The sequence below is a fragment of the Cryptotermes secundus genome, unplaced genomic scaffold (assembly GCF_002891405.2).
Source record: "Cryptotermes secundus unplaced genomic scaffold, Csec_1.0 scaffold371, whole genome shotgun sequence".
Classification (NCBI taxonomy): domain Eukaryota; kingdom Metazoa; phylum Arthropoda; class Insecta; order Blattodea; family Kalotermitidae; genus Cryptotermes; species Cryptotermes secundus.
This window is the reverse complement of record NW_019741978.1, coordinates 308,886-321,370: the sequence shown is the minus strand read 5'-3', so window position 1 is coordinate 321,370 and position 12,485 is coordinate 308,886. Positions and strand designations below refer to the sequence as shown.

Below are 12,485 nucleotides of genomic sequence, written 5' to 3'. Positions count from 1 at the left end.
GTTTGTCTCGTTTTCTTTTTTCGTAGTTGTTGCCTAGAAACTAATGTTGTTTCAGAGCCGTTCGCTAGCAAAGGCCGTTTCTCTGGCTCCGCAGTTTTTGCTTTGAGCAAATATGCAGCATTGTTATTCTACACGTATGTGGGCTGTTTAGCAAGCACGAAATCGTATAAAACATTGAATTAAATTATTATTATTTTCAATTCGCAATTCATCTACATAGAAGCATTTAATATCCTCAAATTTGAGAGGGAAAGAAAATCTAGAAATAATTGGCCGTTGCTTTCTTATAAATAAGTCCTCCTTGGACGGGTATCACCCCTTCGTAGGGCCGCTACCTTCACATAGAACAACGTAAACATAGAATAAACACTCACAACACAAACATCCATACCTTAAGTATTATTATTATTATTATTATCATTATTATTAGAGGGGGTGGGTTTCCCCACGCACTTGGACTAGTTATTGGTCCATTGTGCGTCCCCCTTTAATTTCTACTGTCGCCATACCCTACCGGTACTGGTGCGTGCTATCAGCCCCGTTCAGCCAACGAGGTCGGCCGTCGGTACCCCATTTACCAGAGGCATTGGAAACTACTTGGGCGAGAAATTGTTGCCCAGAGGTCTCCTAGAGACATGAAGACCTTTTACGTGCCGTAAATCTACGACACGGGACCCACGGTTTAAGATCCCTCCCGGAGGACTTGTTCCCTGAATTTTTCCGCCCTTAAAAATTCCACGACCTCCACCGGGTTTGAACCCGCGTACCTTGAGTCATGAGGTGGGAACGTTACCCCTAGACTACGGAGGCCGCTATACCTCAAGTAGCATTCGAACCAATGATCCCAATGTTCAAACGAGCGAAGTTAGATCATGTCTTAGACCGCGTGGCCACTGTAATCAGCTAAGAGTATCTGATATGACAAGTGGAAAGGAAAACTTTAATATGTATGCATAATGGAACCTACAAAATAATACCCTAGATTAGAGTTATTTAGAACCGAAGCTGCGAATGTAATAATACAATTTAGAGTGGAAATTTTCTCCAGGGCCAGATTTCATGACAATCAGTCGACGCATTCAAGTCATTTTAAGATTATTACCTCAACGATCTGAGAGGTTTCAGTGCTGGTATTAATAATGAGAGAGATTTTTGAAGCCCTCAATTGTGACGGTCTCAGGAACCATAGATATGCACGCCAAGTTTCATGAACGCCGGTAAAGGCGATGGAGAATTATCAGTGGCAATTAATATATAGGTGCCGGTCACGGCAGCCGAGCGGTCTAAGGCATGCACTGTCTTCGCTCGCTCAGAAGCCGGGATCGTGGGTTCGAATCCCACTCAGGGCACGGATGTTTGTGTGCGTTTTTCTGTGTTTGTGTACAGGTAGAGGCCTTGAGACGAGCTGATCACTCGCCCAATGAGTCCTACCGAATGTGTAAGATCGAGAAAAACCGAAGTGAATGGAGTACATGGACGTATGCCTAGGCCCACTGGGGCTGTAGTGCCAAGGAAAAAAAATAATATACAGGCACAGGCACACATACATAAGCAGCAAAGCGATCTCATAAGCTTACTCCTCTTTTTTAAAAATATGGAAAAAAGGCCGAAAAAAGAAGTATGTAGGATAAATATAGGACAAAAATATAAGATATTCTACTTTATACAAGACGCCGGAGAAGCACGATTTTGTAATAACAATAACTGTAACAAAATACTGTAAACACACACTAAGCAAAGTAGTCAGAAGCTTAACGTTCAAGAAGTAACTGTTGAACCTATTCACCGTGTTACATATTTCATTTGCTGCTAAGGCGAGTCGAGCAAGACATTTATTACGTGAAAACGAAGTTTAAATTTATGGAAGTTTCTCAGTTTTCCAACTAGAATTCTGATATCCAACAGCTTCTAATGACGAATGGCAGGTAATAAAACGGTTAAGTGTTGGGTAACTTAATTTTGGCTACGTTACAAAAACTAAAACAAAGAAACCGTTCTAATTCCTCAAAGGGAATGAGGATTAATTATCTACCACCAATCGGTACATTCGTTCCTTGAAAACAAGTTTAAATGCATAACAACATAAAAATTTACAATAGAACCCATGAAGTCTAAACAAACATGCAATAAAAATATGTACACAATTTACAGACTCTGTATTCGAACCCAAACCGACTAATTATTACCCACCAATGCTAACCACTCCACCACTCTGGCACTCGAGTTAAATTAGCCTAAATCTTTATTAAGTCATAATATCTACACAGCAAAATTCATGCTGTTTCTCACAGTAAAATGAAGCTATTACGGCCGATAACGATAACAAAGGAAGAGTTTCGAATACCCATAGAACAAGTTTACTTTTTCCCCTACTATAAAATTAAGATGATACAAATGATGTACGAATATCCATGAAAAAGTCAGATGTCAGGACAATCTTTATGGAAGGCTGAAATTAAAACAGTGTGCTTCAATACATCCTGCCGACACGTTTTTCTGCTTCGACAACAGAAAAAGCCTCGCAGAAAACAGTCCCTCTATTGCTGTACAGGTGAAAACCACGCAAAAAATTACCGTGCTTCTGTTATTGTGTGCGTGTATGTTACGAGCGTAACCTAGCAACGGATGCTGTTTATGGAGTTACTGCTTAGCAGCCGGATTCTACACCACAGTATTGTGACATGAATCTTGCGATTTCGTAATCAGTCGGGCAATACACGATACGATTACGCGATGACAACGTGTCTACTGTTATGTCACAAGTTTCCCCTCTTGTCCCCCACCTCCCGCAGGTTATACTTATAAAAGCAGCGAGGTCCACCTGCGTGCTCCAGTGCTGTCACATCAGAACAGTCGACCGTTTAAACGTGGTGGAGAGTGGAGGATAAATAAGTAACCAGCAATTCCAAGCGTAGCTGAATGGAGAGAGTTGGAAAGCAAAAAAGAGAGGTAAGTTTCTCCTGTGATTGATTAATTAAATTATTAATTAATTAATTAAGCACCACGCCATGAAGAAGTATGAGGGAATGGAGATGTATCTCCACCATTTTGAACACGACACTAGACAGAGATGCTTGGTCATCTTTAACCCAACAGAATGAGCCTGCAGTAACTATTGGTTACGAGGCTGAGTGGATCCCAGAGCCAGTCTGGGAGCTGTGGGACGGAGGAAAAAACTTTTGCCCTTGCCAGGAATCGGACCATTCTAACAATAGGCCGTTGCTATAGTGACTCCAGACTTGTAAAGCTCTGTAAATAATTGAAGAAGACTGCCAAGAACAAGCTTATTATAATTATTGGTAAGTAAGAGCAATAGGAGTCCAGTCCTCCACCGTGAAGCCGATCACAATGGCCGCGCCGCTTGGAGCATGAACTATCTTTGTTCGCTCGAACGCTGCAAATGTGGGTTCGAATCCCGTTCAAGGCATGGATATCTGTTTGCGTTTATTACGTGTTTGTGTTGTTCTGTATGTAGGTAGCGGCCTTGTGACGGGCTGATCCCCCGTCCAAGGAGTCCTACCGACTGTGTATAGGATTAAGAAACTGAAGAAGGGGCCAAGGTCCAACAAAAAAGACTGCAGAGTCATGGATGGATGGATGAATGGATGGATGGATGGATGCATTCCACCAGGGAAACAAAAGTTTACGTGCACAAAATTAACCATGTAAATCTAAGGTGAAAGTAAGGTAACAGGTCAACGCGTTGTTGTGCAACGAGATGTTGAAGGAGTTACCACGAAGACAAACAATTGATAAACATTCAGTTGCTAAGTTATACAACAGAGGAACGAGGTTATGTAACCCGCTTCTAACACCTGCCTTGGAAAAAAAGACTTCTGCGCATGCGCAATGACGTCTTACTGCACCATTGGAGTGTATGTTACGTGTCGTGTTGACGTGTTTCATACGTGGATGCTCCGCGATGACGTCTTTACCGCTTAGATTACGTAACAGTACTGTTACTCGCGACATTTCCACGCTGTCAGATTCGAAGCTACATGACGAAGTGAAAAAATAAGTAAAGCTATCCCTGTAACAGGCCGTGAAGGCCCATAGGGTTGTGAGACGTTGAGGGTCCCACATTGTCTAGAAAATCGGCTCAAAGATGGCGGGAAGTTTGTCAGCCTTACGCGCCGGCCGCGCTTTAATGCCCAGGAAAATTATTTACTTAATTCCTGGTTAGAGGCTGAGTGAACCTCAGGGCCATAGTGCGGCCAGAAGGATTAGGTCAACTGAAAAAAAATCCAATGACCCCATCGGTATTTGAACCCGCGACCTTCCGACTTGTAGCATAGTGTCTTAACCACTACGCTACAACGCGCCCCCCTGACGAAGGCCAGACCTGACGAAAGGTAGCCGTGGCGGAACTAGTGGCAGAAGTAAGATAATTAGAACCAGAACTATAGAAGGATACAACAGGTCGGTCAGTGAGGATGTAAAGTGTGATTGGAAGATTGTATGTGTAATATTAGTAGTGATTTGAAGTGAGAGTTCTTGTGTGGAGATCCGTTGCTAGGAGACGACTAGGGCAAGACAGAGAATTATAGTGCGTGTGCAATGGTGAAGTGGAATGTGTGTATATCAGCGAGAGCGCTGTATTTAAGAGTAATTAAGAGATAGTGTGCAACCAAATTGTTAACAAATCCAAACATCCGAAATAGAACCCGTCATTTCGTCACGCGTACCACCCTACACGTGACATATTTGGTGTCGGAAGTGAGATAATACTTATGCCGTCACATTCGATTTATTTAATTATATTTATGAACTTTATGGACATATGGAAATTATATTTATGGACACTATCCATTGCAGTGTTTTTTATTTAAAACAACGTTTCGGAGAATGGGATCTGTCACCGTGCTCAGGCAAGAAGCCTACATAGACAGTCCTAAATTTAGTCCCTATTTCTGGCTACCAGAACAAACACAAGGCATGGAATATAAACCAAATTAAATCTGCGGGAGGAAGGCGGAGGAAGAGTCCAGTCTCCTTAACCCTGCTTTAAATTAAAAAATAATTATCTCAGGATGTAGGCAGAGTCCACTCTCCAATTCGTTGCTGTAAATTCATCGTCCAATGCATAATGTCCGAAAGGTTAATAATTATGTTATTGTACCAGAGAGACCGCGCCATAGCTCAAGCATTTAGTGGCTGGCTTTCCACCGCGGAGGCCCGAGTTCGATCTCGGGTCTGGTCAAGTGGGATTTGTGGTGGACAAAGTGGCAGTGGGGTGGGTTTTCTGCGAGTACTTCTGTTTCCCCTGCCAAAATTCATTCCACCAAACTCTCCATCGTAATAAACACGAGGGGCAGGCTACAATAGGCCAATCAGTAGCCGCCGTGCCGAGTGGACCCAGGTGGACACCACCCTCCACTAAGCGAATTTATAAAAAATGTATTTTTAATAATGTACCAAAGTCACGAAAGTTGTAATTTGAATTTTTGTTCCCTGAATAGCAATATTTAATTACTAATTCACAATTTCTTATCCTACATATTTATTTATTTTTTTAGGTGGTGCCTGTAAATAGGAGCATGGACACACCCAAGAAAAGTTATGGCCGTCACAAGAACTCCTTCTGGAAGCCAGGAGAAGGTGTGAACCAACATTTCGATGTCCGACATCGGTTACTGGAAACATACCGTAAGAAGATTCCGTGTCGTTGGGAGAACCAGCCTCGTGGCGGTCACAAACAACGATGCTTCTCTCACCTCAAAAACTCCTCTGTACCGCCCAAAAAATGTGACATGGGAAAAGCACAGCTACACAGAAAATGGGCGACTGCATCAACTTGCTCTAAGAAGAACAAAAACCAGCAGGACTTGCGTTTTAAAATCTTGCAGATTCGCACGCAGAAGTGTTCTCAGCCCGATGAAGCAGCCAACTGTGTCCACAAGAGTAAACCTCGGAAACCAGAGCTTAAGGCTGCTGCTTCCGGTTGGGCCAGAGTCGCAGTCACTAGTCTTCGAGCTCTGATCCTATCCAAGACAACCAACCGTAACCCCAAATCTGGTGTTGCTGTAAGCGCGAAGAATTTTAAGAATGGATATGACGCGAAACATGAGAGCAACACTTCAGAAGTCATGTTTCAGAGAAGGGAGAGACGTTTTAAATCAGATTGTAGTTTTAAAGAAAACAGAATTGTTTCTGGCGATTCAGTTACACTGGTACTTACTGGAAAAGGTGATTCAAACAATGATGACACTTTAACGGAGCAGTACGAGTAGGACATACTCATAATTAAAACATATGCCGAAATCTGGGAGGAAGATAATTCTCCAGTCGACAGTACTTCCATTTGCAATATCCCAAAGGAGAGGCCGAGAGTGTCTGATTGTTTGTCTCAGAAACTTGTTTATAAAAATAGAGAGGATAAAGATAAATTTCGAAGTGCAAGAGATGGCAACAAGTTCCAGGGCCATGAGTCAAAGTCAGATGAATTGCGGGAAAAAATAGAAACGACGCCTGGCAGTAAATTTACTGTAAAAAATACGACATCTACAAACGAATTACACAGATGCTGTAGGTGGGACTGCTTTCAACAGATTTAAGTGGAAGTAACGCCTATAACGAACGTTTGGATTTGTCGATAACGAAAAACACATCTTGTATATGCACAGAAAGTGCGAACGGAGGGCTAAATGGCAAAGAAGAAGACAGGGACAATGCCTTGAGCCCGCTTCCAATGTCACAACCTCAACAGGGCGCCCTGGGGATTTGCGTCCTACAAATATTTATTATCAGATGACGATGAGGACAACGATGTTCCGGACCCGCGTACAGACGACAATTTGTTCCACGTAAATTATGTAATAAATCTGTTTAATTTAATAAATATCGAGTTGTCATGCAAAGAGTACACCAAAGTCTATTATTCTTTTGAACACTGAAACGTGTCAGATGTAGTTGTAAGTTAAATGGTTCTTCCTCTGCTTCATTAGTTAAGCACTATGCCATAAAGACATTTGAGGGATTGGAGGTATAGCTCCACCATTCTTGACCTCGGCAGTAGATGGAGGTGAGTGGTCAGTTTCACGGCGCTCTAGGCTTTACCCCAGGAGAAAATACCCCCAATATAGATTGGATAGGAGGCTTGGGTGGACCCCATATACAAGAAATGTGAGATGGGGGCTTATCAGAATGTGAATTGTTTCAAATACAGAGCCATTCTATAACGTTGACAACAAGGCTAACTGCGATTTTTTAAAACCAATGTCCATTCCTCTACTTCGGTGATTAAATAATTATTTGAAATGCCTTCATATTGCGAAATATTGGTATAATGTTCACATGTACGACTCCTATTGGTTCAGTAGCTAGGAAAACTATCCTTTATCAAGAAGACCTATGTTCGTTTTTCACACAAAAGGCCTTTATTTTACTTTGGTTAAAACTGAGCAAGAAAAAAATACGAATGTATTAATCTGATTAGTCTTCTTTGGTAAAGGTAAATTTGTGCCTGTGCTTAATCTGTTAAGCACCACACCATGAAGACGAATGTGTGGTTGGAGGTATAGCTCCATCATTCTTGACCTCAGCACTAGATGCAGGTGAGTTTTCAGCTTCACGCCCCCGTCGCTTTACCTCCGCTTAAAAAACTCCTGTACCCACTGTACGCGTATAGGAGGGTGGATGAGCCCGACAGCCGGTCTAGATGCTGTGTAGAAGAGCAACATTTCACGCCCCTGTTGGGAACCGACTGAGCTATCCCGACTCCTTTGATATCTTTTGTTATTAAGTTAAAATGACTTCAAGCACAACCTTCACGGCGACTATTTTAAATCATATTTTATGGATGTGGCATCGTCTGGAAAACAGATGAAAGTAGAAAAATTCGTTATAAAAGGTTATCAACTCCGTCCATTGTGGCTGATAATTTTGTTTTTAATCTTTCATTCTTGTCATGTTTCTGTCTGAGGGACCATCTTCAGAAGGAAATATCAATACAGGCAGAAACTATTATTACAATATGATTGGTCAATATCAATACATACATAAAATATCATCACAATGTCATGAATACATAATGTGATCCTTTAAAACTACAGCGATTTGAATGAATATTGTGACATGTCTAACCGTTGCTGGGCAACGGGAGGTGGAACGAGTTACCACGAATACCTTCACGGTGACCCTGCGAATCGTAGGAGGCAACGAAAAGGGAAGTCTCAAATCAGAGACAGTAAAATATGGTCCCAAGTCCCAAGGGACTTCGACCCAAGAAAGACTGCACTGAGAAGGGCCAGCAGCATATACAGAAGACAGACCCGTCCTCTCGTCAGAGAGGGCGCCCCACAGAAGCAAGACCGTAACTGTCAAACGGTAATAATTAATGTCTCATCATGAGCCCCAAATGGGGCTCGACACCAAGACTCTATGACTGACTGACCGTCAGGCACAATGTGACTTTGACTTTGACTTTGAGAGAGAGTAACCAGTCAGTTGCAGTCTAGCATTAGCCGGAGTGAATGGAAGCAGGAGAAGTAATTGTGATACTGCAGATGGCAGGAGTTGTGAGACTGTAAATTGTGTAAATGTAAAAGAGAATATGCAATAAATTCGCTAGATCCAGAGCGGCGTGAAGTTATTTGCCGCGTCACCTACCCAACACGCGACAATATATTAAAATATTTGAAGATTATTATAATTAGTTTGTTTACAAGCGTGGTTTAACATGATTTTCTTAAAATTTAGAACCAATTCATCAGTCACACTGAATGGAGTTGATAACCTTTTAAAATATTGCTAGAGTGACGGATCAGAATGAACCAAATCAAATTTAAACAATTGAAGCCCTTGAAGAAAGTCGTCTTCTGGGTTTAGGCGCCGTGTAATCTTTGTTTTGGCCAAAACTAAGATTACACGGCGCCTAAACCCAGAAGACGACTTTCTTCATAGTCATCGCCGTGAAAACCTCAAAACTTACAATTGAAGCCCTTCTTGACGAGCCGCCAATTCTGCAGCTACAAGAATTTCCCAGCATTTTAAAAAATCCGAAGGTTTATTACCATGTTCACAAGAGCCCTCAACTGGTCCATACCCGAGCCAGATCAATCCAATCTACACCATCTCATCCTCTCTCTCTCTCTCTAAGAACCATTTTATTATTATCCACCCATCTTTTTCCTGTGGCGCTACAGCCCCAATTTGGGCCTAGGCCTACCTCCATGAAACTCTCCGTTTCACTTCGGTTTACTAGATCTTACACATACGGTAGGACTACTTGGTCGAGTGATCAGCTGGTCGCAAGGCCTCTACCTGTAGACAAACACAGAAAAACGCACACAAACATCCATGCCCTGAGTAGGATTCGAACCCACGAGCCAGGCTTCTAAGCGAGCGAAGACAGTGCACGCCTTAGACCGCTCGGCTACCGTGACCGGCATCCACCTATCTACAGGGAGTAAATCTCATAATATTATTGGAAAACTGAATAATTATACATATGAACCATACCTAGCATCTTATTCAAATGAATATTAGTCAATTACATGATATGACACAATACACAAGCTGTGTAGACACAGGATAGGGCCTGTAATTTAACTCTTTCGCATCGAGTTATTTTTCAAAGGCTGATATAGCCTTCAGGAATATTTTAACAATTATACTTCAGTCACTCTGGGCACGCGGTAGCGCAGTTGGTTGAGGAACTATGCTACAAGCCGGAAGGTCGCGGGTTCGAGTAACGATGTGGAATTTTTTGCAATTTACCTAATCCTTACATCCATACTATGGCCCTGGGGTCGACTCAGCCTCTAACAGAAATGTTTACCACGAATCTTCCTGGGAACCTCGACGTCTCACAAAACCTATGGGCCTTCACGGACTGTTACAGGGATAGCTTTACCTTTTCTTTTTACTTAGTCACTTTACAACCCCTGCAATTTTTATACAAAACAAGGCTACAAAGATATCCCGTGCAAGTAAATCAGTACAGGTTTACTTCATGATGTGGTTCACGAATACGCAATTAAAATATTATATACAAGTAGAAAGCATTTCGTCACACCACGAGACATGACACATTGGTCGTATAAATATACGGTCTCGAAGAGAGTTTCTTTGTAAGACGTATAGATCCGCAGTTTAAGGATCTGTTAAGCATATTACAGCTTTTATTATACTTTAATGTTCGACCTTAAAAGCCCATTAGCGAGATAGCTAACTAAAGTTTAAATTATCATGGCAGACTTGATAGGTGTTTATAAAGGCTATGATGTTGCTCTCTTGATGAGTTCCAGGTCTTGAAGACACCACGTTTCAAATGCCGCAGAATCAGCTCTTGCAAAGGAGAGCACGCTTTGTACTCCAAGAACCCGCTCAGTCAATTTTCACAAGGAATAAAATATCTTGTGGCTTACTACGGACAAAAGTTACCGTGGGAGTAACCGCATATTCTTATAAAATAGCATTTAATAATGAATATGAATTGTTCTAAGTGTAAATGTCGATTAAATGTTCCTATAAACCGGTGGCTGTAGCCAACTGCTCACGCTGGTTCCTCGCTAATCGATTGTTCTACCCTGAAGATGGAGGAGATACGTTCCTCCGAAACGTCGGATCACACAAGATCTACACGGTGCCAAATCCCAGAAAATAGCATTCCTCATTTCAATAATATCTACCCACCTACGTCTTGGTCTTCCTAGTGGTCTCCTTCTTTCTGGCTTTTCTACCAACATCCTATATGTATTACTCTTCTCTCCCCTCTGTGCTACATGCTCTGCTCATCTCATACTCCTTTACTTGATCATTCTAATTATACTTGGAGAAGAGTATAAGTTATGAAGCTCCTCATTATGCAGTTTTCTCCTACCTCCTGTCACTTCATCTCTCTTCAGTCCAAATATTATCCTCAGCATTCTGAATGCTAGTTGTTCCAAATAGCTCTGATGAACACGTTACTTACTTACTTACTTACTTACTTACTTACTTACTTACTTACTAATGGAGCTGAGCCCTTCTGGAGAAGCCGCCAATTCTGCAGCTACTCAAGAATTTCCCAGGATTTTATGGAACCCGAAGGTTCATTACCGTGTTCACAAGAGCCCTCCACTGGTCCCTATCCTGAGCCACATCTACCCAATCCATACCATCCCTTCCTATCTCTCTAAGATCCATTTTAATATTGTCCACCCACTTACGCCTTGGTCTTCCCAGTGGCTTCCCTCTGGCTTTCGCACCAATATCCTATTCGCATTCCTCGTCTCCCCCATTCATGCTACATGCCCTGCCCACCTCATCCTCCTTGACTTGATCATTCTAATTATACTTTGAGAAGAGTACAAGTTATGAAGCTCCTCATTATGCAGTTTTCTCCAACCTCCTGTCACTTCATCTCTCTTCGGTCCAAATATTTTCCTCAACACCCTGTTCTCAAACACCCTCTGTCTATGTTCCTCCCTTAATGTCAGAGACTAAGTTTCACACCCATACAGAACCACAGGCAAAATTATAGTTTCGTTTATTCTAATTGTGATGAACACTTTAACAACAGTAATACAACTTTCATTACTCTCGTTACTGTGGCAACCATAATCACTATTGTTGCATTACTGTTTTTTTTTCATTGCTAGTGGGGTGAAGATAAGTCCCTTGTACTGAGGCCATTTCTGGCCTATTGTTTCAGCCCCAGATGATGAGTGGGGGTGATTGTGGAGCAATTGATGGAATGAAGATTGGCAGAGGAAACCGAAGTACTCGTAGAAAACTTTCCCCAGCGTCACTTTGTCCACCACAAATCCCACTTGACCAGACCTGGATCGAACCCGGGCCGCCGCGGTTTGAAACCAGCGACCAATCGCTTGAGCTATGGGGCCGCCTGAATTACTGGTTACTATGATCACTGTACTTTTTAAATGGCGCTACTATCGCTCAAAAATTACAAGTTCGTGCACCTGCCATGTTGTTATTACAAATTGGGGAACCGAAAAGAGCGAACTGTGGTCACTCTAATGACATAAATTTATACCATACTTAATGAAAATCCGTAAAACCAATCTCGAGCTGAAACATGGAGACAGAGAGACATCACCTTTCATACATGCTCTCCTTTTATGTACATGGTGCAACGAAAGCATAAAAAGAACTGTTTATTCTTAAATTTGTTTTTCTTCTTTGTGTCAATACTGGCATTACAAAAATATTGCTGTATACTATTATTCGTTCTGTATGGGTGTGAAACTTGGTCTCTGACATTAAAGGAGGAACATAGACTGAGGGTGTTTGAGAACAGGGTGTTGAGGAGAATATTTGGACCGAAGAGAGATGAAGTGACAGGAGGTTGGAGAAAACTGCATAATGAGGAGCTTCATAACTTGTACTCTTCTCAAAGTATAATTAGAATGATCAAGTCAAGGAGGATGAGGTGGGCAGGGCATGTAGCATGAATGGGGGAGACGAGTAATGCATATAGGACATTAATGGGAAAGCCAGCAGGAAAGATACCACTAGGAAGACAAAGGCGTAGGTGGGTGGAC

General features: G+C 42.1%; 1 protein-coding gene across 1 annotated transcript; it reads left to right on the top strand.

The window, feature by feature from the left end:
- Positions 1-2,851: 2,851 nt before the first annotated feature.
- LOC111872899 lies at positions 2,852-6,808 on the top strand. Its single transcript, XM_023867163.2, has 2 exons — positions 2,852-2,949; positions 5,517-6,808. Exons 1-2 carry the CDS (start codon positions 2,920-2,922, stop codon positions 6,228-6,230), a joined length of 744 nt encoding a protein of 247 aa, XP_023722931.1. The 5' UTR covers positions 2,852-2,919; the 3' UTR covers positions 6,231-6,808.
- Positions 6,809-12,485: the final 5,677 nt, after the last annotated feature.